The sequence below is a fragment of the Muntiacus reevesi genome, chromosome 9, assembly GCF_963930625.1.
Source record: "Muntiacus reevesi chromosome 9, mMunRee1.1, whole genome shotgun sequence".
Taxonomy (NCBI): Eukaryota; Metazoa; Chordata; class Mammalia; order Artiodactyla; family Cervidae; genus Muntiacus; species Muntiacus reevesi.
The window spans coordinates 63,884,530-63,910,164 of record NC_089257.1 but is presented as its reverse complement, the minus strand read 5'-3'; the positions used below and the strand labels follow the sequence as shown (position 1 = coordinate 63,910,164).

The 25,635-nt window shown below is 57.6% G+C and overlaps 2 protein-coding genes across 3 annotated transcripts; both read left to right on the top strand.

The window, feature by feature from the left end:
- Positions 1–1,766: 1,766 nt before the first annotated feature.
- On the top strand, positions 1,767–18,302 carry SIDT2 (SID1 transmembrane family member 2). The gene is made up of 26 exons (XM_065944517.1): positions 1,767–2,494; positions 4,319–4,440; positions 4,734–4,898; positions 4,991–5,036; positions 5,454–5,555; positions 5,660–5,743; positions 6,477–6,576; positions 6,762–6,827; positions 7,737–7,830; positions 8,186–8,238; positions 8,957–9,028; positions 9,135–9,215; positions 10,250–10,356; positions 10,664–10,737; positions 10,825–10,891; positions 11,433–11,506; positions 11,654–11,777; positions 11,990–12,107; positions 12,895–13,031; positions 13,254–13,362; positions 13,592–13,668; positions 13,854–13,900; positions 14,178–14,283; positions 15,314–15,424; positions 16,662–16,775; positions 16,849–18,302. Exons 1-26 carry the CDS (start codon positions 2,312–2,314, stop codon positions 16,909–16,911), a joined length of 2,496 nt encoding a protein of 831 aa, XP_065800589.1. The 5' UTR covers positions 1,767–2,311; the 3' UTR covers positions 16,912–18,302.
- An 804-nt stretch (positions 18,303–19,106) lies between these two features.
- TAGLN (transgelin) lies at positions 19,107–25,634 on the top strand. 2 transcript variants are annotated; one of them, XM_065946225.1, is made up of 5 exons: positions 19,107–19,253; positions 23,844–24,035; positions 24,150–24,327; positions 24,600–24,702; positions 25,046–25,634. In XM_065946225.1, the coding sequence occupies exons 2-5, from the start codon at positions 23,856–23,858 to the stop codon at positions 25,188–25,190; spliced, it is 606 nt and encodes a 201-aa protein (XP_065802297.1). In that variant the 5' UTR covers positions 19,107–19,253; positions 23,844–23,855; the 3' UTR covers positions 25,191–25,634. The 2 variants fall into 2 exon arrangements, with proteins under 2 accessions (XP_065802297.1, XP_065802296.1); XM_065946224.1 differs by lacking the exon at positions 19,107–19,253 and adding an exon at positions 20,281–20,435.
- The last annotated feature ends 1 nt before the right edge of the window (position 25,635 follows it).

The window sequence follows — 25,635 nt, the reverse complement described above, 5'->3', positions numbered from 1 at the left end:
CTCAGGATGCTTTTGAATTGTGGTGTTGGAGAAGACTCTTGAGAGTCCCTTGGACTGCAAGGAGATCCAACCAGTCTATCCTAAAGGAAATCAGTCCTGAATATTCATTGGCAGGACTGATGCTGAAGCTGAAACTCCAATACTTTGGCCACCTGAAGCGAAGAACTGACTCATTGGAAAAGACCCTGATGCTGGGAAAGACTGAAGGCAGGAGGAGGATGAGATGGTTGGATGGCATCACTGACTCGATGAACATGAGTTTGAGCAATCTCTGGGAGTCGGTGATGGACAGGGAAGCCTGGCATGCTGCAGTCCATGGGGTTGCAAAGAGTCAGACACGACTGAGCAACTGAACTGAACCGAACTGAACTGACTGAAATTACTCAGTGCTCACTGTGGAGAGTGGCTGCAGCCTGAGGGCTGCCAAATCATACAGGGGTTCTTCTTCTTGAGTGCCCTTATGGCTCAGGAATTAACTTTTGGAAGTCCTGAATTGCTGACGACTATGGCATCCTTGTTTACTGACATGACAGGAAATATTCCATTTCTCATTTCTTTCTTTCCCTCTTTCTTTTTAGTACTTGTCTATATGCTGGAATTAGAGGGAAATGATATGTTATTTAAAAGGCCACCTGTAGTTCAGAGATGGGTGTGTGAATTGCTCAGTTGTGTTCGACTCTTTGTGACCCATAGACGATAGCCTGCCAAGCTTCTCTGTTTGGAGTTCTCTGGCAAGAATACTGGAGTGGGTTGCCATTCCCTTCTCCAGGGGATTTTTTCAATCTAGAGATCAAACTCGGATCTCCCACACTGCGGGCAAATTCTTTACCATGCGAGCTACCTGGGAAGCCTGTAATTCAAAGATACTCATTACTAAATTTCATGCATTTGTCAATGTTTTTCTATGTATTTGGAAAACTTACTGTTTGTATAGTGTCATACCCTGAATTCTTTGCTTTCATATTCCTAAAAGTCTTAGGCGTCACTTTCCATGGCTTCATGATAATAGTGCACTTAACCACTCCTTCATTGTGGACATTTAAGCTGTTTCCTTTATGCTCTATGTAAGTATCACAGTGATAAGCATATTTGCCCACACAATTTTTTTTTATCTGTATTTCTTATTTCCTTAGAATAGTGCCCCAGAAGTGGAATTACTGGTCAAAGAGTGTAAAGCTCTTTAAGCTTCTTAAGATATGGTGCAAAAATAATTTGTAGAAAAGGTTTCACTAATTTATAAAGTCACTATCTTTCAATGAGCTTTGTAGCTGCCTCATCAGCGAGAAAGGCAAGCTTTGAAAGCATCCTTGAAGCTATGTGGCCGCTGCAGGGAGGCGAGAGGGTTCCTCTAGCGGTTCTGTCTGGGCTCCCCCTCCGCGGGCACTTTCCTAGTTCTTAGAAATTTTTCTTTTCTTAGGATCATTGGAAGAAAAAAAAAGGTCCAGGAGTGTTAGTGGTAATGGCAGCGTTGAAGGGGTGAGGGTAATCCTTATGTTTGAGAAAGAGAATTTGTCAGCGAGAATTCAATTCTTGGAGATCCTTCACGGAGCCATCCATCTAATCCAAAGTGACCTTTCAGAGACGGGAAAGATAATGAAAGAGGAGGCGGCAACAGGATACGAGCGGGAGAAGCCTCCAGCTGGAAAGCGGCGGCCCCTTTAAAACCCAATTCGAGGCCTGGCCCTTTAAATCCGTGTCAGTTTCCCCTGACGTCACCGGGCGGGCCGGCAGTCCTACTGTTTACCGCCCCGCGGCGTCGCTCACTCCCCGGAGTTCAGAGCGCCGAAGCCGCCGCGTCTGCCCGCCCTTAAAGGGCCGGCGCCCGAGAGAACTGGCGGCGCCGCGCGGCGTCGGGTCGCTACCTCCTATCACGCCCCTCACCCTCAGACTCTCCGCCCCTTCGCGGCCGGCCGGGCCACCGGCTTCCCCTCCCTCCCTCGCTTCCCCCTTTCCCCTGCGGCGTCTCCAGGCTCCCAGCAACCAGCCGCCTCCCGGCTGTCACGTCCCCGGCGGGCGCCCACCGAGTCTCCCGGCCGTGCTCGGCCCCTGGCGAGCTGGGGCCCCTTCCTGAGGCCCGTCACCTTTCCCCCGGCCCTCCCGCCCCCGGCCGCCCCGTCCCCTCCCTGGTCCCTGAGAGCGCGTCTGCGGCTCCAGGGAGGGGACGCTTCCTAATCTCAGGCCGGGGTTAAAGTTCTGGTCCTGGTGAGATGCTGGAAGCTGCGGCCCAAGCCCCAACCCGCCCTGGAGGTGTCCTGTCGCTTGCCGCCGCCGCCGCCGCCGCTGCCGCCGCCACTGCCACCCTGCCGGGGCCATGTTCGCCCTGGGCTTGCCCTTCTTGGCTCTCTTGGTGGCCTCGGTCGAGAGCCATCTGGGAGTTCTGGGGCCTAAGAACGTCTCGCAGAAAGACGCGGAGTTTGAGCGCACCTACGTGGATGAGGTCAACAGCGAGCTGGTCAACATCTACACCTTCAACCATACCGTGACCCGCAACCGGGTGAGGGAAGGGGCTGGGCTCCGGGCTGGTGGCGAGTGGGGCGAGCCAGCCGACCAGGGCTCTGTCAGTTCCCAAGAACAGCTGCCCCCCTGGGTTTTCCAGAACCACACTGGACCCTTTTGCCAGTAGTTTCCTCCTGTGCTGGGGATGTTTGTTCTGAAGTTACCCCTTGACGGGTTTCTGAAGTTGCCTCATTTCCCCCCTTCTCTTTTTGATCACTTCCTTTCCATCAGCTCTAGTCTGAGCAGGACTGGCCTTGCTCCCTACCCAACACCCAGAATCTTGACGGTGTTGTGGGTCTGGGAGCAAGGAAGCAGATATGCTACTGGGCTTGGCCTAGAAAACCCCAGGAGGATGAGAGTGGCCCAAGCTGAAATGCTCTGCCCAGCGGTTGGGGGTTGCTTATGGCTGAGACTCCCTGGGGAAATGAATGCAGGACTTTCCAGGCTGCTGTTAACTGCTGGGACCTTCCCAGCCTTCATCCTCCCTTGGAAAGCCAGATGGCCTTGAAAGTTGAAGCTGGTGGGGATACAGCCAACCCCAGGGTGGGTGGGAGGGGAGAGGGAGTTTGCCTACCGTGGAGAAACTTCCCCACTCTGCTTTCTCTTTCATTTCCTCCCCACCTGTGAGCTGAGCTAGGGGCATAGCTGGGTCTGGGAAGTTCAGACCCAAGGTGGGGCTGAAATTGGGAGAACTCTTGCCCCAGCCTGGCTGATGGTCTCCGACTCAGCTCTCACCAGGACTGAATTTACTAAGAAGTAGTGGAGTTCAGAATGGGAATCTGGTTTTTTTTCCAGAATAGGGAGATATTAGGTTTCGATGGCAGGCCAGGATCTGCCTTCAGTGCTTGGTTCTCTGAAGTTTGATCTCATCCAGCTTGGAATCTGTCTCTGTTTGCCCGCATATGTGAGGTTACCCATTTGTGGGGTTACCCTGAGGGCTGTGGCCTCTACCACTCAGGGGAGTGCTGAGTTTGGGTTTCAGCAACCCAATAACAAGCACTCCCAAGATTCATTTAATTTTATTCTTTTTCTTTAAGCTGTGAGTGTCCTATATCCTTTCCTTCATAGTGCCAAGAGTGGCAATGTCTTCATTTTATAGAGGGGGTAAGGTGAGGCTCAGAGATGTGAAGTGACTTTTCCACAGCCCCGACCCTTGGTCGAAGCTGAGGATAGAAGTTGGCCTTCTTGGCTTTCAACAAGTCCTGTTTCCCCACCTCCCTGCGTGTGGCCTCTGGCCACCAGATGAGTTGTGGACTACCAGTTTTCCTGACTCACAAGGGAGGAGGCTGCAGAGTACTCTTGCTCTCCTGTGTCCCTCCACATGTACATCTGTGTGTACACGCATGTGTGCGCGGGCGCATGTGCATGCCGTGAACTTTTACAGAAGTGGGGTATCCTAGGGAATACCCCAGGTCTCCATTGTGATTCCTGTTCTCTCTTCTAAGTCCCTCCTGGACCCTGGGGGCTGCTCTGACAGAAGCAGTGTGTGTGTGTGTGTGTGTGTGTGTGTGTGTGTGGTGTGTGTGTGTGTGTGGTGTGTGTGTGTGTGTGTGTGTGGTGTGTTAGTCACTCAGTCGTGTCCAACTCTTTGCGACCCTGTGGACTGTAGTGCACCAGGCTCCTCTGTCCATGGGATTCTCCAGGCAAGAATACTGGAGTGGGTTGCCATTAGGTATCTCCCCAGCCCAACCCGGATGGGAAAGCACAGAGTGGTCTGCGAAAGCGAGGGCAGAGCTCGTGGTCTCTGGAGCCATATGTTCTCCGTGACAGAATTAGAGCCACCATGGGCTTGACCAAGGGGCATTTCCATGTCCTCCTGTAGACGGAAGGTGTGAGAGTGTCCGTGAATGTCCTGAACAAGCAGAAGGGCGCTCCTTTGCTGTTTGTGGTCCGCCAGAAGGAGGCGGTGGTGTCCTTCCAGGTGCCCCTGATCCTCCGAGGGATGTGAGTAGGACCTGGGCGTGGGGTGCGGGGTGGGGGTGGGTCTTCTCAGGCCAAGCCTTGATCAGAACCTCCCCCGGACCCTAGTCCAGGGCCTCTGACCTCCCCGGCACCCCTCTGTTTCTCCTCCCAATCCCCTAAGACAGGAGGCTGGTCAACAGCAAGAGGGCAAAGCCAGCCGACTGGGAGCGGGGGTGGGGTAGGGAGGCAGTGGGACCAGGGTGGAGGAATCAAGGGCCCTGCTCCCCTGGAGCGGCAGGGCCGCAGTCACGTCCTGACTCTGCCTTGGACCACAGGTTCCAGCGCAAGTACCTCTACCAAAAGGTGGAGCGAACGCTGTGTCAGCCCCCCACCAAGAATGAGTCCGAGGTCCAGTTCTTCTATGTGGATGTGTCCACCCTGTCACCAGTTAACACCACATACCAGCTCCGCGTCAGCCGAATGGATGACTTTGTGCTCAGGTCTGCAGGGGAGAGGGAGGGGGCGTGTGGGACTGTCCTCCTTCCCAAGCTCTGGGAGTGATGGTATTGGGGGGCTCTTCTCTGCCCCACAGGACCGGGGAGCCATTCAGCTTCAACACCACAGCAGCGCAGCCCCAGGTAAGACCTCCCCGTCTACTGCCTCTCAAGGGGAGAAATGGGGAGGCTTAAACTTGGGGGGTGGGGGCGGCCAGCAGTCTTTGCCGGGAGTTTCAGGTTGGCTGTACTCTCCATGGAGAACTCTACAGAGACGGGAGCCCTGGCCCCAAGGTGGCGGGGAACAGACGGCCTGGGGAGCGCAGAGACATGGGGTTGGACGGCCATTTCTCCTACTGGCCTCTTGGGCACTGTCCTTCATGGCCAGCTGAGGTTGAGGGGAGCGGTGTGTGGGAAATGGGGCTGCTGCTTGTGGTCAGGGCTTCTCTCTCCAGAGTCTCCACTGCCCGACCCCGGAAGGATTCACACCCTTCCCTTCTAGAGGGGCAGAGACAGCATCCTCACGGGATGGGGCTCTCCCCGCCCTCCCTGTGCCCTCAGTACTTCAAGTATGAGTTCCCGGAAGGAGTGGACTCGGTCATTGTCAAGGTGGCCTCCAACACGGCCTTCCCCTGCTCAGTGATCTCCATCCAGGATGTGCTGGTGAGTCAGCGGCCCTTTCACGCCCCGCCAGTGGCCGGGCTGCTGAAGAGAGGGGACGGGGCCCAGGACCCTGTCCATCCGTCTCTGCCCTCCTCCCCCTGCAGTGTCCTGTGTATGACCTGGACAACAATGTAGCCTTCATCGGCATGTATCAGACGATGACCAAGAAGGCGGCCATCACCGTGCAGGTAGGAAATGCATGTGGCCCCTTGGGGGATGCGGCCAGGTGATTAGCCTTCCTCAACCTTGCTGCTTTGCCCCTGCCCCATTCCTAACCCGCCACAGGACTGAGTCTTGGTGAGCCAGTCCCCAAGACTTTGCGTCCCCTGGTATTTGCAAACATTGAATCTCAATCCCAGTTGCCTTTGGGGACAGGAAAGAGCAGAGTACCCTTTTTGGCTACCATGTCTGCCCTGTTCCCTGCAACTGGCTAGTGATGAGGGCTGCTCTTGGCAAAGGCTAAAACCTGTGGTGGAGCCAGGGAGGGAGAGGCATATGTTTACCTCATGACATCTAGTCATGCAGCTGATAGAGGCACTGTGATCCCTCCACTTTTTCTCCTGACTGATGCTCAAACTGTCATAGGGCCCCCATGGCTTCCACGATGGTGGGCATACCCACATTTGCTCACCTGGCAATAGTGTAGGTGCAGGGTTTGGGCTCTGAAGTTAGATGATCCTGGCTGTATCACTTACTGGCACCAAGGTAAAGTCCAACAGGGATGACGATAGTACCTACTCATGAGGATCTTTGTGAGGATTAAGTAAAATAATATATATGCCAAGTGTTTAGCATAGCATCTGTTCAGAAGAGGGTGGGGATGGTGATGACAAATGGTGATTGTGATGTGATGACAACAGTGGTCATCATACCACCATCGTCGTCACCATCGTCACCATCATCACCGTCATCATCCTGCAGCGTAAGGACTTCCCCAGCAACAGCTTTTACGTGGTGGTGGTGGTGAAAACTGAAGACCAGGCCTGTGGGGGCTCCCTGCCTTTCTACCCCTTTATAGAAGGTACATTTTGTGCCCTGGGCTGGGGGTGGAGATGGCTTTGGCTCTTCCTGGGAAGTATTAGAGCCTGCATGGCTGGTGGATCTGATGGGATATAGGTTTTTGGCCCTAGACTCGTCCAGGCCTGATCCCACCAACTCTACCCAAGCTCCAGGCAGACGCTTGCTATTTTGACATTTTACTTCCAGATGAACCGGTCGATCAAGGGCACCGCCAGAAAACCCTGTCCGTGCTGGTCTCGAGAGCAGTCACATGTGAGTGTGGGTGGCTGAGTGGGGATGGCCTGGGCTCTGGCTCCTCTTTCAGGCCTGGGGTAGGGAGTGTTTTCTGAGTGGGACGGGTGAGGAGGACCTACCCGAGCAGGCTGACAGGGTAGGAAGAAGGAGTGTTCTTGGCAGACTTCATGATGGGAGCACAGTGAGTGCCAGTGTAATGCACTTGGGAGCACCCATGAGTGAAGAGATTGCGGGACTGAGTTCTAGATCTGTGTCTGCCTTTATAGGCAGGGTAATCTCACTGAGCCTCAGTTTCCCCATCTCTGTAACAGGAGTACTAGAATCTGTTAGCCTCTGTTAGTCTCACTAAGTCGGTTCAGCGAAATTGGTCAGTCCTACAAAACTGGTAGGAAACTTCCCTGTCCTTTAGTCAGGCTCAATAAATATTTACTGAGTGACTGAATAGAGCCCTTTGTAAAGTGGAACGTATAAGATAAACATAAAAGATTGTGACGGGAGGGGAAAGAAGCTGCCTCTCCGATGCAGAGTCCTTACTCAGCACGTTGGTCTCAAGCCCCTTCTACCTGCCCACTGCTGGTGCTCCACCTGTGGTCCTTAGGGCACCCTGCCTAGACCCCGCTGCCCTTTGGGTGCCAAGGGCTGTGAGGAGCCCAGGACGGTCTCTGCGGGAGGTCTGGGTGGAGAAGGCCTCCTAGGGGACGCAGCGCCTCCGCTGTGCTTTGAAGATTAAGGAGAAAGAATGAGAAGAGAAAGTTCTAGCAGAGGGAGGTGCATGAGCAGACAGGAGCCATGTCTGGTGTATCGTCTGCACCGGCTGGACCATTCCACCGCAGGGAGATGTGGTAGAGATGAGTCTGGGCCCTGTGTGCTGGACGGGCTGGCTTGGAAAGCGTTGTTCTGTTTTCCTGCCTGCTCCCCTCCCCACAGCGGAGGCCTACGTTGGCGGTATGCTCTTCTGCCTGGGCATATTTCTCTCCTTCTACCTGCTTACCGTGCTCCTGGCCTGTTGGGAAAACTGGAGGTAAAGTGGAACTGCTGGACCTTCCCCTGCTCTGGGGTGGGTCAGGCAGGGGATGTCGGGGAAATGGCCTGGCCAGATCTGAGCGCCCCTGGGTAAGCTCCCTCTATGGGGCAGAGGAAGGCGGGTCCCTGTGAGGGTCTCAGGTCCCTGGGCCTCTCCTCTAGAGACCAACCCCACCTCCTCAACCTTCTTCCCCAGCAGGGAGACCCCACATTACTTCCCAGCCTGGGAGGACCCCTGGGGTTGTGGAGGGAGGCCAGGGCTGTGGGTTGGAATGGGTGGAAGGCGGGCCGGCCCAGCAGAAGATGGTGCCTCCTCCTGCCTTCTGGTTTGCCTCTGGATTCTGTCCCTGCAGGCAAAGGAAGAAGAGCCTTCTGGTGGCCGTGGACCGAGCCTGCCCAGAAAGCGGTACCTGCAGAGGGTCTGGGTGGGGACGGCTGTCTGCTTTGTGGTGTAGAGGGGATACGGTGAATAGTTCCCGTGGGGGCTGGAGGAGGCAGGGCCTTTGGGATGTTCAGATAGGGAGTAACAGTGCAGGTGGAAATGGGGCTGGGACAGAGTGCCTGTTGGTCTCTAACACGCCCATTTTAAAGGCCAGCACTTGATTCATTCAGTGCCTGGATCTACGTACCTGGTCTGCCGCTTCAGATAATGCAGCTCACCATGTCTGGGATTATTAACCTTTCATTCTCTTTCCCTTTCTTCTATCCCGCTCTCTCTATCCTCACTCCTGCTTGGGACCTTCTCTCTCAGCTTCTCTTCTTGGTAAGCTCCAGGTGCTGTGGGCAGAGGAGCTGGCATCCAGAGTGGGCGGGAAAGGGAAGTTTCGCGGGGGGTCTGTGTGGGACCCAGGCCGGCGATGCGGGTCTGTCCTTGCTGCTGGTAACTTAGATGGTCAGTTGCTTGACGTTGCAGTCTCTCTAGGGAGGACAGAGGGGCGATGTTTACACTGGGGCAGGTGGTGGTGGTGGCAGGAGTGCGCTGTGTTTGCTGGAATGATAGCTGCTTGTTCTTTGTTGCCACCCTGGTTCTTGGCATCTCTCTTCTCTGGAGTCCTCCTGCCCTCTTCTTGGCTTTCAGCCTCTCTCTGCTTCCAAGGCTAAGGGTCCCTGACTTCTCCCTGCAGGTCACCCTCGGGTCCTGGCCGACTCCTTTCCTGGCGGCCCCCCCTATGACGGCTACAACTACGGCTCCTTTGGTAGGTGTCGGCGCCCAAGCCTCCTCAGCGGCCCCTGGGGTCGGGTCCAGGGCCACCTGCCCTGAGGTCTCTTCTACCGGCCTCACCACTTACGATTCCCCCGCAGAGAACGGTTCTGGCTCCACCGGCTCCACTGAGGGTCTGGTTGACAGTGCGGGCCCCGGGGACCTATCCTACAATTACCAGGGTGAGTAGGCCCAGCCGGGGAGGGCCGTGTGATGCCGGGCTGGTGCTAGCTGCTGTTGCCTCTTCTGCCAGCTGCTGGAACCAGGGAAGGGCTTGCTGTCTCCCTGCCTTCTCCTCCCTCATCCCTTCCTCCTTGGCCCTGCTTCCCCCGTAACTCTCCCTTTCCTTTGAAGGGCACAACCAGTTCAAGCGACGCCTCCCCTTTGGCGAGATGCGGCAGCTGTGCATTGCCATGGGTAGATGTGGGGAGGGTGGGCGCTGCTCTGCCAATCAGCTCCTGCCAGGGCGGTTGACTGGAACCAGGAGGCTCGAGAACCAGAAAGATGCTTTGTGCATGGCTTGCCCATCTAATGCCGATAATTGCTAGCTCGTGTGTCTTTTGAAATAGGCAGGCACTGGCCCCTGACGCTGGTGGGCTGGCAGCCCCGCTATGCCCAGGCCAGATGTTGGTCAGCTGTTGTGGTTCCCAGCGCCTCTCTTGCTGGCCTGCTGGGGCTTGTGGGCAAGGGTGTTATGTCCCAGCCTCTGGGGGCTTTGGTCAGCAAGGTTGTGGGAGGAAGCTTCTGATGACGTGAGAAAAGAACAGGATGAAGTAGCTGGTGCTCTTCTTAGAGGCAGCCTGTCACCCTTGCCTGCACCCCAGGGCCCACTGGGTCTTTTCTCAGCGGGGGCCACGGCAGTGTCTTCTCAGAACCCACACGGCTGGGCATCTTCTAATCAGTATTACTTCTGCTGATTCAGTCCTGCTGCTCGTGTCTGGGGCCTGAGGTCTGCTCAGTATCCTGGCCTGGAAGCCCTAGCCCAGTGAGGGGCAGGGCTCGAGCGGTCCCTGGTGGGTGGACTGTTTGCAGAGCCCATCCTGGCTCCCCTCCAGGACTCGGGAGCACCTGATGCCTCCTCCCCGGGCCTGAGCCCACCTCCGCCCCCACTCTGAGCCCACAATTTGCCTCCTCCCACCACCTAGAAATTGTGACAATTGCCCCAGACCTTGGGTTCAGTGCCCACCTGGTAACCCTTTCCCGCTTTCTTCCCCAGACCCCGTGGGCACTCGACCACGACTGGACTCCATGAGCTCCGTGGAGGAAGATGACTATGACACTCTGGCCGACATCGATTCAGACAAGAATGTCATTCGCACCAAGGTGTGAGCCCAGGAGGGCTGGCCCTGGTTAACAAGGAAGCGAGATTCTATGTCTGGCCCCACATATGCGCCCCCCACCACCCCTGCCCCTGCCCGTGGCATGTTAGGAAAGCAAATGGAGAGAGCTCTGTTAGGGCAGCATAGCTTCCGGGGAAACTGACTCGGCTCCCAGGCCTCTGGACCATCCGAAACTCTGCCCGCCAGAATCCTGGCCAGTGGGAGGGAGGCCCCCCTGTCCTCCTCTACCGGGACAAGAGGGCCTTCCAGGGCGGCGGGGCAGGGGCTCACCCCAGCTTCTCGCCACGTAGCAATACCTCTACGTGGCTGACCTGGCGCGCAAGGACAAACGTGTCCTGCGGAAGAAATACCAGATCTACTTCTGGTGAGCGGGTTGGGTGGGACAGGGTGGTGGGGTCTCGGGCTCTCTTTTTGCGTGCTGCCAGCTCACCAGTGCCCTCCCACTCCCCAGGAACATCGCCACCATTGCTGTCTTCTATGCACTTCCTGTGGTGCAGCTGGTGATCACCTACCAGACGGTGAGCGGGCGGGGCCCAAGCTAAGTGCCTGTGAGCAGCTGCCACAGACTCTGGGGCATTGCCCAGGCAGAGCCTCCCAGCCTGGGGCTCTGGAGCAAGCCGAGGTCCTAGGGTTCCAGTCCCAGCTCTGCCTTACCAGCTGGGTGGCCTTGAGCAAGTCCCTCAACCTCCTTGAGCCTCAGTTGGCTCATCTGCCAAATGGGGGGCAGCATGCTAGCTCTGATGGCACCTCCCCCAGTTTGTAGGGATTTTATGAAACGGAAGTGGTAAGAAAGTCAGTCTCAGTTTCCCTTCCCTCTTCTCTGTGCCGTGGGGCAAGAACCTCAGTCATGGTCATGCCTCGAGAGTTTTCAGCCACACCTAGTGAGGAGGGCAGTGACTGTGCTAGAAGTGGGGCTTGCTGGTGTCGTGTGCACACGTGTGCTGGCCGAGGTGGCACCCCCCCATCATTTGGAGAATGGGATGGGTGGTGGCACAGGCTGTGGGCTGAGTCAGGCGAGTTAGCAGCTCCGCGTCCCCCTGGTTCTCACTCTCACTGCAGGTGGTGAATGTCACAGGGAACCAGGACATCTGCTACTACAACTTCCTCTGTGCCCACCCGCTGGGCAACCTCAGGTGGGAACCGTCTTGCGAGGCCCCTTTTTCCTGTCTCTCGGTGAACCGGTGCAAGGGGCAGGGGCTCTGTGGATGCCCACCTCTCGGGTGGGGAAGGGGGCCCCAGGCCTGAGGTCGAGACAGTGCACCCCGTTTCACCCCTTCCAGCGCCTTCAACAACATCCTCAGCAACCTGGGGTACATCCTGCTGGGGCTGCTCTTCCTGCTCATCATCTTGCAACGGGAGATCAACCACAACCGGGCCCTGCTGCGCAACGACCTCTGTGCTCTGGTGAGCGGTCTGCCCTGGCCTCACTCCAGACCCTTGCCAGCAGGCGTGGCCCTGCCCAGCCCTGCTCTGCCCATCAAAGCCCAGCCCTTCCTAAATCACTCTAACCCTTCCTACTCCTCTGTCGTGATCTCCCTCTTCAGGGCCCCTTCCTTCCTCCTTTCCCACCTCACCACCTTACCTTCTCTCTCCCTTCGCTTCTCCCTCCCCGACAGGAATGTGGGATCCCCAAACACTTTGGCCTCTTCTACGCCATGGGCACGGCCCTGATGATGGAGGGGCTGCTTAGCGCTTGCTATCACGTCTGCCCCAACTACACCAATTTCCAGTTTGGTGAGTGGGGGCTGCCTCTTCGCTGGCTGAACCTAGAACAGGGACCTGCCTGACTTTGCCCTCCCTACTCACCTGCAAGGATTGAGATCCCCAAGATGCAGCTGTGTGGGAGACTCCAGGGCTGGAGGACTTGTGTGAACCTACACCTTGTTGTTGCTTACTAAATCTTGTCCGCTCTGCAACCCCATGGACTGCAGCACGCCAGGCTTCCCTGTCCATCACTATTTCCTGGAGTTTGCTCAAAACTCATGTCCATTGAGTTGGTGCTGCCATCCAACCATCTCATCTTCTGTCACCCCCTTCTCCTCCTGCCTTCAATCTTTCCCAGCATCAGGATCTTTTCCAGTGAGTTGGCTCTTCGCATCAGGTGGCCAAAGTATTAGCACTTTGGCTTTCAGCATCAGTCCTTCCAGAGAATATTCAGGGTTGATTTCCTTTGGGATTGACTGGTTTGATCTCCTTGCAGCTTAGCTTATAGAAAATAGGTGTCTGAGTGCTGGTTCATGCATCTGGCAAGTCTTTTCTGTGGAGAAAAAGATAACAGAGACCCAATCCCTAATCTCAGGGTGCTTGGACTGAGTTGTCCTTGTCATCAGGGGAAGTCAGACTGTGGGTGACAGCCAGAGGGCCAGCAGCATGGCGTGGCAGGGACAATTAAAGAGCTGGAGTTCGAGTGCCAGGCTGCCACCAGCTCGCTCTGTGGCCATGACAGGTGTGAGGGCTGGGGTTCCATGCCAGGGCTCTGGAGGTTTCCGTGGCTCACGGCCTCATCCATCCTTCCGCCTAGACACGTCGTTCATGTACATGATCGCGGGGCTCTGCATGCTGAAGCTGTACCAGAAGCGGCACCCAGACATCAACGCCAGTGCCTACAGCGCCTACGCCTGCTTGGCCATCGTCATCTTCTTCTCCGTGCTGGGCGTGGTGAGGCCCTGGCCCACTCTGCTCACCCGGAGGACAGGTGCACGCGTGTGCACACACCCCCACCCGCCCCCCTTGCCGGAGAGACCCCTGCTCCCTCCCTAGGGTGCCTTCCCAGCCTGGCACAGCTGCCAGCCCAGCTTCTCCAGAAGAAGGGCAGGCCGGGGCGGAGGGAGGGTGCTTTCCCTGGTGCCTCCTCACCCCTGCCCTCGGGGGCCCCCACAGGTCTTCGGCAAGGGGAACACAGCATTCTGGATCGTCTTCTCGATCATCCATATCACTGCCACCCTGCTGCTCAGCACACAACTCTATTACATGGGCCGCTGGAAGCTGGGTGAGGGCTTGCCCAGGGCCTACCGGGGTTGGGGCCTCGGGGACCTGGCCTCATAGGAGACTTTGGGGCTCTGCTCTCTCACGGAGACCCCGGAAGAATCACCGGGCATGGAATTCATGAGGCCTTGGCACAGCTGTGCCCCTGAAGGCCCTGGGCCCTCTCGGCTGGTGCAGAGCAGGGTCCGGGACAAATGGGTGCCTGGGCCTTTGAGCACCTTCCCTTCTCGCAGACTCAGGGATCTGCCGTCGCATCCTCCACGTGCTCTACACGGACTGCATCCGGCAGTGCAGTGGGCCTCTCTACGTGGTACCTGCCCAGCTCCCGGGCCCCTCCTCCACTGTCTGCACTCTTTCCTCCACTGGGGGGCTGGGGGTGGGCGGAGCGAAGCTGAGAGCCCCGGGGTGGGGAGGGGAGGGGAGGGGACCCGCTGACCCAGGCCTCCCTCCCCTTCTCGTCCGTCTCTCAGTCCCCGTGTTTCTGCTTCCCTCCAGGACCGCATGGTGCTGCTGGTCATGGGCAACATCATCAACTGGTCACTGTGAGTCCAGCCATCATCTGTGTCCCCAGGCTGGGTGGGCAGCTGCGGACTTGGCCAGCCGCTGGCTTCTTTGGGGGCCGTGGACAAATACGGGCACGAGAAATGGGGGCCCAGGAGACAGGTGTTGGCCCCTGGGGTTCTAGAATCTTCTGTGGGCCTCTGAACCCCGCCCCACATCCTCATAAAACACAGGGTAGGGGCAGGGGGTTGGAGGGGGAAGCCCCTTCCTTGCTCTTGGCTGTCCCCTGCTTCACCAGCTGGTCCTCCCTCCTGCCAGGGCGGCCTACGGGCTCATCATGCGTCCCAATGATTTCGCCTCCTACTTGTTGGCCATTGGCATCTGCAACCTGCTTCTTTACTTTGCCTTCTACATTATCATGAAGGTGAGCCGGCAGGGCAGAGCCGCCTTGGCCAGTCAGGCCAGTGCTCTGCTTTGAAGGGAGGGACATGGACACAGCCTGCCTGGGGCAGCACCGGGAGGGAGGGGGAATCTTTCTGTCCGTCTCCATCTGTCCCTCTCCATCCACTGAGTTTTGAGGAGGGGAGAGGCTAGTCCCTTCCACGTACTCCCTGGAAGCCTGCCACATCCTCAGACTGTTTCCTGAGCCCCTTCTGTAGTCTCAGTCCCACGAAACTGGTAGCACTTCAGGACACAGCTGGCAAGAGTCCCGTTCCGCACAGAAAAGGTTGAGGAGGTGGGGCTCGCTGAGACTGCAGCAGGCTTGGGCCTCGGAGGTCCAGGGGCTTCCCCAGGGCCTTCATGTCATCCAGTGTGAGAGGAGCCCCCCAGCGCATCCCCCCAGCAGCACAGGGCACACAGAGGCCCCGCCAGGGTGGACCTCAGGGTGAGGACACCTGGCTGCCAGTGTGGGGACAGGTGAGGCTCTGGGGTGATGGGATGGATCTGAGGCTTCCTAAAGGGTCCGTCCTGAATGCCTGGGAAGTGGCTTGAAGGGCAGGCGGGAAGTGGGGCGGGGCCTTAGGCTGGTCTCCTCAGTGCTCCCCACTGGGATGGGGCCTCAGGCCGGTGTCCCCCTGCTCCCCCAGTGGGGTGGGGCCTCAGGCTGGTCTCCCCCCTGCTCCCCCTGTGGGGCGGGGCCTCAGACAGGTCTCCTCCCTGTTCCCCCAGTGGGGTGGGGCCTCAGGCTGTTCTTACCCCTGCTCCCCCAGTGGGGCGGGGCCTCAGGCTGGTCTCCCCCCTGCTCCCCCAGTGGGGCAGGGCCTCAGGCTGGTCTCTCCCAGCTCCCCCAGTGGGGCGGGGCCTCAGACAGGTCTCCCCCCTGCTCCCCCAGTGGGGCGGGGCCTCAGGCTGGTCTCTCCCAGCTCCCCCAGTGGGGCGGGGCCTCAGACAGGTCTCCCCACTGCTCCCCCAGTGGGCGGGGCCTCAGGCCGGTCTCCTCTGTGTTCCCCCAGCTCCGGAGCGGGGAGAGGATCAAGCTCATCCCCCTGCTCTGCATCATCTGCACTTCGGTGGTCTGGGGCTTCGCCCTCTTCTTCTTCTTCCAGGGACTCAGCACCTGGCAGGTGAGTAGTTCTTCTGCTACAGGCTCATCATGAGCCCACAAACAGGTCTCTTTTCAAACCTGTTTGTGAGCATCGCCCGTGCCCTTTCACAGCCACTTTCACATTTAATCCTCCTGACATTGACCATGCCGGTGTGGAGGTATCCCCATTTTACTGATGCAGCAGCCGGGTCTCAGACAGACAAGTAACCTGCCCAGGGTCACACAGCCAATAGTGGCACCGCTGGGGTTTGAAGCCAAGATGTCAGGTTCTTCCCTCTGCTCATAGGGCACCTGCTGTGATCAGAACTAAATCTGGCAGGGTCTCTGCCTTTGAAGCCATTTTATTTTTTTTGGCCGCATGGCACAGCTTGTGGGATTTTAGTTCCCTGACCAGAGATTGAACCCAGGTCCTAAGCAATGAGTGTGCAGAGTCCTAACTACTAGACCACCAGGGAAGTCCCCTTTGAAACACTTAAAATCTAGTTCCAGGGACAGAGAGACTGTGAGTTCCTGGCTTTTCTCTATAATATGATGCACAAGATGAAGGGTAACAGGACAAGTGAGGGGATGTGCAGGAGGCAGAGAACAGAAAGACTTCTGTGAGTTAGGAGGTCCAGGAAAACTTAGAGGAGGTGGACCTTGCTCTTGGCCTTATAGACTCTGTGGCCCAGAGGCACCATGACTTGAGTAATGAGATGGAGACAGCTTTGGGGTCAATGATGCATTCGCTTGGGAGCGCGTGGAGATGGTGAGCTCCTTGAGGACAGACCAGGTCTTTCTTGGTCATCTTTGCAGCCTCAGTGTGTGGCACAGACCGCCCTCAGACACAGTCCAGCCAGTGTTGGCTGGAGAGAGATTGGGGAGAGCATGGAGGACCATGAGGTGCAGGTGATGGCTACTGTGGTCCAGGCAGGTTTGTCTGATCTGACTGGAGTGTTTTGGAGAGAAAGTGAGCTGGAAGAAGCCCTGGAGGACTGATTGGCGCAGGGAGCGAGGTCTAAGGCAGGGAACCAGTTAGGAGACTTTGGTGACCTGCTAGCTCTGCAAGGGAATCAGGACCAGTGCTCTTAGGGAGAAGTTTGCATCTAAAGGCCAATTCTTAGATGTGGGAGATAACGCAAGGGGTGAGCCCGAAAGAGGGTGCTTTCTGGCCTGAGGCTGGGGCTGGCATCAGAGGTGCCCTCCAGCGGATGGGCGCAGGTCTGGCTCTGCCTCGCCCCGGCTGTCAGCAAACAGCTCTTCTTGTTCCTCTCCAGAAAACCCCCGCAGAGTCGCGGGAGCACAACCGGGACTGCATCCTCCTTGACTTCTTTGACGACCATGACATCTGGCACTTTCTCTCCTCCATCGCCATGTTTGGGTCGTTCTTGGTAGGTGGGGGGACTGGAGAGGGGGCAGAGATGGCCTTCTGTCCCCTCCGTGACTCTGCGTCCACCCCCCCAGGTGTTGCTGACACTGGACGACGACCTGGACACCGTGCAACGGGACAAGATCTACGTCTTCTAGGGGAGCTGGGCCCCTTGCTTCTCTCATGGAGCCCCGAGCTCCTCTGCCTCACCGCCCGGAGGTTCCATAGTGCCAGGGGCCTGAGTCCCAGCCCTGCCGCCCAGTGCCAGGGGTGGTGGGACAGCGAGGTCCAGCCCAGGCTTTGCCTGGGACAGTCACAGGGTGACCTTGAGCCTTGCTCCTGCCCTCTGCCAGGGATGAGGCCTGTGCCCCTTCAGCCCCGAATGTTGGCCAATCTGCTGCTTTATTCTCAGTGTTGGGGCCTTCCACGGGTCCCTGTCCATCAGCTGTCCGATTGTCGTTCTGCAGGAGGAAGGAGGGAAGCGTTGCCTGCCCATTTCACAGCTTGCGTTCTGGCTGTCCTTCCCCTTCCCCCCTGGCCTGGACCCAAAGCCCACCGTTCTTGCCCGAGCTTCCACTCCAGGCTCCCCGGTCTGGGGCCTGATTCTCTATCCTGCACCAGAGTTCGCTCCACTTCTCTTGGGTCTGCGCCTGCCTGCCATCACTGCCCTCTCTGGTCAGCCAGGATGGATGTGGCTGTCGGATCTGGGGGCTGGCTGGCTGGTGCTGGGCTTTTGGTGCTAAGGCCTGCAAGGGATCCTGGGCAGCGCTGCCGCCTCCCTCTGACCTGCGCTCAGGGCTGGTTCTTTAGCAATGAGGGACAAAGCCTGCAGCGTGGGAACCGCCTGTGATTGAAGAGCTGAATTCAGAGGTCTTTCATATGCCGTCAGCCCCCAGACTGACGATGGCACCCAGTGACTGATGTTGGCAACCAGGATTGGAAGGAAAAAGCAACTCACTCCTTTCCTTTCTTTCTCTTTCTAGGCCCTTAGTCCTGCCAAGCCCCATTTGTGGGCCTTTCAGTGCCATTTGACACTGCCCGAGAATGTCCAGAGGCGAAGGAGGGGCATTATAGAGAGCACAGCTCCTCCACGGCCACAGGAGCCCCAGTGCCTATCTTAGGGGCTCAGGGAAGGGACATGCCCTTCCTCCCTGTGTCCCTGGTCCAGCCTCACTCTGGGACACAGGTCTGGCTTCTAAGTTTCCATCCAGTCGTCAGCCAAGTTCTGTGTTACACATACACGTGCACACATATGAAACCTTGAGTTTACACTGAGTTGCCCTAACTGGTTCCCCTGGCTGCTCTTTCGCCCTGCCTGGTCCGTTCCAGATGCCAAGGTTGGGGAGATCAGGTCAGGCTTCTGCCTTGGGGATGGGAATGTGTTTTATTCTCCTCAACTTGTTTTTATAGCTCTCCCTCGGGCTGGGGAGAGGCGGAGGGTCTGGATCTTTTTTCAGAGCTCCGCTTAATGTCTGTTTCCATGCTATGGTTGCATTTCTGTTTTCTATGAATGAGTTTGCATTCAATTAAAGAAACAACCAGATGCAGTCCTTGGGCCCGTCTCTGCTCCCTCTTTCTGGATGGAAATGTTGAGAACGAGGGCTGGGGCCAGGCTCCTCCATTTCCCAGGTCTTCTGGTCTGCCCTTCTCTTCCAAACCCCAGTCCTGTTGGGAATAGCAGTCCCTTGACAGTCTCATGTTTTTTCTCTCCTTTGAGCAATGGCATCAGTTCAGTCAGCCTTTACCAGAGGCCTGCTCTATGCCAGGCGCCATGAGGGTGGAGAGGATCTTGTAGGGAAAAAGCCGTAGCTATGCCATCTCACCTGGCAAATGGGGGTAGCCTCTGCCCACCTGGTTCGCAGCCACCAGTCAGGCCAGCTTCACTCCTTATCTGAGCCCCTCCTGGCTCAGCAGGCTTTAGGCACAGGGCAATGCTCCCTCACCTGACTTGAGTGGACAGGTGGTGCTTAGGGAACATGAGATGGAGCGGATGGTTGGGGAGTGGGCACCGCGCAAGCTCCAAGAGGAGGAACCTTCGAGATGACCCTGGAAGGCTATTTAAATTTCGGCAGCCTGAGGAGGACAAGATGAGGAGCGGGGCGGGGCGGGGCCGGGGGCGGGGTGGGGCGGACTTGCGATGAGGAAGCTGGTGAATTAAGGACACGCCTGAAAGTCTAGAGTTGCTCCCTAGCTCCTCTCCCTGCTCTTCCCCGCAGATGCCACTGGGGGGCACTGTACTTCTGCACTGCTAGGCTCCGGCGTCCGGAGCTGGTTGTGCGGGAAAGGCCTTTTCTGGTGGTGCCGGGTGATGGGTGTGCAGTTTGTGATGGAGTATTAGCTCCTCCCTGCCAGGCCGCCCAGGATGGAGTGATGCCACAGCAGGCAGCGCAGAGCCCCCACCGGGTGCCCCTTACCTTTCTTCACTCCCTATCCTTCGCTGAAGCGAGATTTGACCGGATCTTCTTCCTTGGGTGACTGGGTCGTCTGTTTTCCAGAGGAGGTAGAGACTATTTGAAAAGGAGTCGGGGGGCGGGGGGGGGGGTGTGGGGGGGGGGCTTCCCTGGTGGTCCAGTGGTTAAGACTTTGCCCTTCCACTGCAGGGGTGCAAGTTCGGTCCCTGTTGGGGAATTAACATGCCACATGCAATTAAGATGCCACATGCCGAGCAGCACTTGGCCATAAATAAATACATAAACAAATACATTTAAAAAAAGAAAAAAGAAAAAAAAGGGAGGGATGATAGAAGTCTTTGAGCCTCCAACCCCAATGTTGGTGCCTCAGGCCCTGCAGACCCTCTGGATGGGACTGAGCTGTTGCTGAGCCCTCCAGTTCCACCCCCCAGCTAAAGCGTGTGATTTAAGACCCACCCCAACTGCGAACTCTCAACCTGAGCAGGTGCAGCTGGAAGGGTGGGTCTGCTAGCCTCTCTGGCTCCCACATGGCTGGGGGGTCGGCAGGGATGTCCAGGTTCTGCCTTTCAAGACTCACCACGTGGCCTTGGGTAAGACGCCCTCCGAACCTTTGTCTCCTCATTTGTAAAATGGGAGAGTAATTATGCTGTCATGATGCAGCTGTGAGTATCAAATGAGCGAGTTTGCAAAATGCCTGGCACGTAGCCTGTTCCTCGGGAAAGGTGAGCTCCTGTCTCCCGCTAGAGCTGAAAGCCCCAGGAGGAGAGAGTGGCTGGTTAGTCCACCACAAGCCTCAGGGAAGGGTCCCCCAACCTCTTTCACTGGACAGCCCCTCTTGAATTTCCCCCTCCCCGCAAACCCGGAGGCAGGGAACAGTGTCAGAGGAGCAACCCTAAGTCCAGACGGCAGGGAAAGCCTTCGTGGTCCTGTCCATAAAAGGCTTTTCCCGGCGGTTCCCCGCCGGCAGCGCGGCCCCGCCCCCGCCGGCTCCATCCCCAAAGCACGCAGAGAATGTCTCGGGCAGCCCCGGCAGACTGCTCCAACTTGGTGTCTTTCCCCAAATATGGAGCCTGTGTGGAGTCACTGGGGGAGCCGGGGGTGGGGAAGGAGCCGGTTTCCTCTGGCCAGGAGGGGGCCGGGGCGAGTCAGCGGGGGGAGGCTGACATCACCGCCGTGGCAGCCCTTTAAACCCCTCACCCAGCCAGCGCCCCATCCTGTCTGTCCAAGTCCAGACAGAGCTCACGCCTTCCCGAGAGCCCCGAGGAATCCCTGTAAGTGCATTTGTCCCGGGACTGGAGGGGAGTTGAGCTGGGGCTCGGCAGTTGGCGGTCGCAGTGGGTGTATCACAGGCAGGACTCTCAGGCTCCCAGGCCGGGGGAAGCCCACCCTCTTGAGTGTGCACTCCCCACCTCCAGCTGTAGAGGTGGTCCTAGCTTGCGGGGTTACTAGGGTCCCGTACCTCTTAGCCTGGGCAGCCTTGAACCCAGTTGAGATACCCAGGGAGACTTGGCTGGTGCAGAAGGATTGATGGCGGAAACCTGGGAAACTGGGGTCAGGGAGGCACCCCATTTTCAGCCATAGTCATCTTATGTGTGGTGTGATGGGCTCAGAGGTGGAGTCGGTTTAGACTCAAGGCTTGTCTGCTATCCAGCCAGGCCAGGAGGATGTTGGAGGAGGTGAGGGGGTGTGTGGTACACCAGGGCTGGAGCGCAGTGTCCCTCTGTTGGGTCCCCAGGTCCTGAGCAGCCTAGGAGAGGCCCTGGGTAGCCACTGAGGAAGTGGGAAGGACCACAAAGCTCTTGTCTTCTGGAACTGGCCGGGTGGCAGTAAGAGACCCGCCTCTCCAGGCACGCAGCTGCCTCCATGCCCTGGGGGGGAGGTCACCCACCAGCAGAGGGTGGGGTGGCCTGCCAAGAGCCTTGGCGTGATGGCCTCGGCGGTGCAGACAGGGCCAGGCAGGGCCTTCCCCTGAGGTCTGGCGTTGCCTTTAGTGGTTTTTCAAAGGGTAGGGGGGTAGGACAGGTCTCCCCTGACCCCAGAATTTAGTCAAGCCACAGCTCCTGGGCTTGTCCTGGGTACTCTGTTTTGTTTTATCTGAAGACTGAGGGGCACAGCTGTCCTGCAGAGAACCCTGGTTTTCCAGGTTCCTGCTGGGAGGACCTGCCCCCGCCTCTTGGCAGCTGGGCTTGTTTTGTTTCTTCGGGGAGGGTAGGCTGATGGAGCCACGGGCCGGGGTGGGGGGGGGTCGAGGCAGAGCCCCAGGCTCCCTGTCCATTCTGTGCTAGGAGCCTTTGCCTAGAAAGACCCTGGGTGGGCCGCTCTCTCTCCTCACCCCTCCCCTCCCCAGCAGCTCCAAGGTGGGCCTGGAGAGGTTTTCGTCAGAGGCCCCGGAGGATTCTTCTTGGAGCCCTCCACTTTCAGACTCTCCACCAGGAGGGAGGAGGGTGGAGTATCTTTCATCCCCTTCCCTGGTTCTGATCAAAATCCAAATGCTGTCTCTAGATCTCGGGGCTGCGAGTTTGTGTTCTTGTCCCTGTCACCTTGCCACCTTGACTGTCCCGAATCTCCAGAGTCTGGAAGCTGGGGGTGGGAGACGCACTCTGCTTGGCCCCTGTTCCTCATGGGCCCAGTGTGAAGTCTGGGGGGTGGGGAGGGGCAGAAAGGGAGGGAAGAGGGGAGGGAAAGGCAGGACTTAGGAGGTGGGGGGTGGGGCCTGGACTGTGGGGGTGCCTCCTGCCTGCCTGGGATGGTGTGGGGAAAGCTGGGGGGAGAAGGGAGGGTGGGAGGCCTGGATGAAGGATATGGACTGAAACCCCTGGCCCCAGCTGTGGGTGTGTCTTGACCCCTGTTCTTCACCCAGGAGTCCTTGGGAAGAAGGGATGAGACACCGTGGGGTGGGGAAGGGAGGGACTTGGCCTTTGGGTTCTTTGGCATCGCTGGCTGGGATGCTCTGAGAACCACATCCTCGGAGGTGGTCCAGCCCTCACTTTACAAATAAGGAAGCAGACTCAGGGAGAAGTGAGGGGCCAAGTGGCTGGAATTTAGAGGAGCCTTTCTCTTGTTTTCTTCTCTCAAACTTTGCAATCCCCTCAGGGAATATGATAATGAAGAGGGGTGGAGGCTGGAGCAGGAGAAATTCTGTTTTTACCACTTGGTCAGGGGCTGGCTTTCTTGGGTCACTACCAGGAGACTGACTCTGGGGGCAAAAGACTAAGCCCGCTGAGGGACAGGCCATGTGTTGGGTCATCATAAACAGGGCCTCCTGGAAAGTTCCCAGTTCTCTGGGGTAGATACATTATCCTCATTGCACAGACGGGGCATGAGAGCTCAGGAAAGCCCTTCCTGGAGAAGGAAGGGCCGGGCAAGTGAGTTTTGGCAACTTACCTGGGCCCCTGTGAAGTGATGTCCACTGCCTCTAATGGGAGTGGGGAGGAAGAAGGGCTCAGCTCTGACAGGAGAAGGAGTTGGAAGCACACGGTACTGACCGCCTCCATCCTCAGACCTTTCTCTCCGTCCCAACCTCTGACCTCCCGGAGGCCAGGGGATGGGCTGGCCTCATTTGATTCCTCTTTCAAAGGACTCTTCTGATGAGCTCTGGTGCCACGTGGTACCTGAGGCCAGCTCAGGTGCCTCCTGACCGGCCACACCCAAGCCTGCCCAGCAGCCTCCCTGCTCGGCCCTGCTCCCTGCCACTTGTGGGCGCTCCTGAGTGGGGCCAACCCTGGGCCCTAGGGTCACAGGTTGGGGAGGGCTTCCCTGCTCTGCTTGGCAGATGCTGGGCTCACGTCCCCAGAGAACTCTGGCTTCGTGCTTAGGCAAGCTCCCACAGTGGTGAAAGCCTGAGGTCATCAGGCAGGGTGGTGGGGGTACCAGCTGGCGGCCCCCACGCATCTGGCTCCCCTGGGGAAATGTAACTTCTTGGCCAAAAGCTCCTGGGCTTTGCTGGCTTCCTAGCCCTTACCAGTGGTGGGGAAGCTTCAGCCTCTGTAGCTGTCGGCTGGAGGCTGAGCTGAGCTGGCAAACAGCTGGAGTTTTGGGGGTCCTGCTTCTGGGAGAACTGAGAATTGGAGGGACCCCCATAGCTTCAGGCAGAGGCACCAAACCACCTCACACCTCACTGGACAAAGACATCTGCTGGCTTCATTTTGAGGGTCAACGTGATCTCTTCCAAAAGACCTCTCCAGTGCCTCTGTCACCAATCTTAGCAAAGAAAGGGTGCTGTAGACCAGGGATTGTCAAACCCATAAATGCAGCCTGTCATCTGTTTTGTGTAAATAAAGTTTTATTTGAACCCACCCATGCTCACTTGTTTACATACTGCCCAAAGCTGCTTCGATGCTACAATGGCAGGACTTTATGGCCTGCAAAGCCTAAAATATGACTGTCAGTAAAATGACTATCTGGTTATTTACCAAAACAGTTTTCTAACTCCTGCTCTAGACTGCCAAAGATCTAGTCTCCAAGTTCAGAGAGGCTTCCTGGACTGAGGGGACGAGCTAGCCCAGGTGAGTGCCGTGGAGACAAAACCAGGAAGCAAGGGGAGGTAGAGAAAGAGCTAGGGTGGTCTCCCCACTCCCCCGACCCTCAGAGCTGGAAGACAAGACCTGCCAGGCACCGGTGACAGCAGAGCTGTTCTCTGACTCCCTGACACCCTCCCTCTTCTGCCTGTGTTGCTTTAGCTCCCCGCCAACATGGCCAACAAGGGTCCTTCCTATGGCATGAGCCGGGAAGTGCAATCGAAAATTGAGAAGAAGTATGACGAGGAGCTGGAGGAGCGGCTGGTGGAGTGGATCGTGGTGCAGTGTGGCCCCGATGTGGGGCGCCCTGACCGCGGGCGCCTGGGCTTCCAGGTCTGGCTGAAGAACGGCGTGGTGAGTGACACCTGGGCCAGGGGCCAGGGGTGGTGCCATCGTGCCAGCGTCAGGGGGCAGGGCCCCCAACCCCCACCCCCAGCCGAGTGCTCAGCTGCCTTCTTCGCCTGGCAGATTCTGAGCAAGCTGGTCAACAGCCTGTATCCTGATGGCTCCAAGCCAGTGAAGGTGCCCGAGAACCCGCCCTCCATGGTCTTCAAGCAGATGGAGCAGGTGGCTCAGTTCCTGAAGGCCGCTGAGGATTATGGTGTCACCAAGACTGACATGTTCCAGACTGTTGACCTCTTTGAAGGTAGAGAGAGGAGAGGGGTGGACGAGGCAGGTGGACAGGAAGCGGGGGCAGGGATGAGGGATGATCAAGCCTGCCACGATGATGGGTCTGCACCGCAGGAGTGGCACACACCAGGAGAATCCCACACCCACGGTGGGATCTCTGCGCCCCCTTTGATTTCAGGACCACCTTTGCCCCCGGCTGGCCATCTCTCTGGGGTGCACAGGCTGGCTCCGCCTTGGGTGCTGTTTACACAGTCCTAAAGGCTGTCCCCCCTCCCCTCCTACTCACAGGCAAAGACCTGGCGGCAGTGCAGAGGACCTTGATGGCCCTGGGCAGCTTGGCGGTGACCAAGAATGATGGACACTACCGTGGAGATCCCAACTGGTTCATGAAGTATGTGACCACCAGGGGTTCCCTGCGCCCTAAGCTTGGGTCTCTACAGGAGGTGGGCTGGCCGGTTAGTGCAGCGATTACAGGAAGCAGAAAGCCAGGAAAGGTACACAGTTGAAGGTCTAGGGTGGGGGGAAGTGGGTCCATGGTACATCTTGGCTCCTCCCTTTCTATCCGCCTATCTGAGCCAGTCTTTACAGTCTGTGCTGCGGGGCAGCTACAATAAGGAAATGAGAGCAGTGAAACGCAGGAGGGGATGGCATCGGGCTAAGTAACAGAGGAAACCAAAGGTAGGTGGAAAACACACAGTCCCGGCAAGTCTTTGTTCTGGTTCCTCCTCTCTTAGGAAAGCCCAGGAGCATAAGAGGGAATTCACGGAGAGCCAGCTGCAGGAGGGCAAGCATGTCATCGGCCTACAGATGGGCAGCAACAGAGGGGCCTCGCAGGCTGGCATGACGGGCTACGGGCGGCCCCGGCAGATCATCAGTTAAGAGGGCGAGGGCTGGTGCCCAGCCCCGCCTTTGCCCAGCTCGCTGGCCACAGCATCCTGCCTCGCCCGCCTCACACACAGCTGTGTAGTTCCTTCAGCCCCGGCCAAGCTTCGAGGCTCTGTCACTGAGCAAAGGTGACTGCACTTGGGCAGCTCGCCCCCACCCCTCAGCCTCAGCCCAACTCCTGACCCCAAAGCACTGCTCCCCCGGCCCGCCTCCCAGCTCCCCCACCAGCTCTGCCGTGTCCCCATCCTGGGCTGAGCAGGGGAGATGTGGGCTGGCGGTAGCCTGGGCGTGGGCAAGTCCACTGTCCTCCTTGGAAGCAGATGCTCATAGAAGGAGACCCAGCCCAACCTCCCTTTTTTTTTTTTTTTTTTTTTGCTGGAATATTTGGGGGGTTGAAATTCAAAAAGAAAAAAAATATATACATAAATTTTTTTCTCAG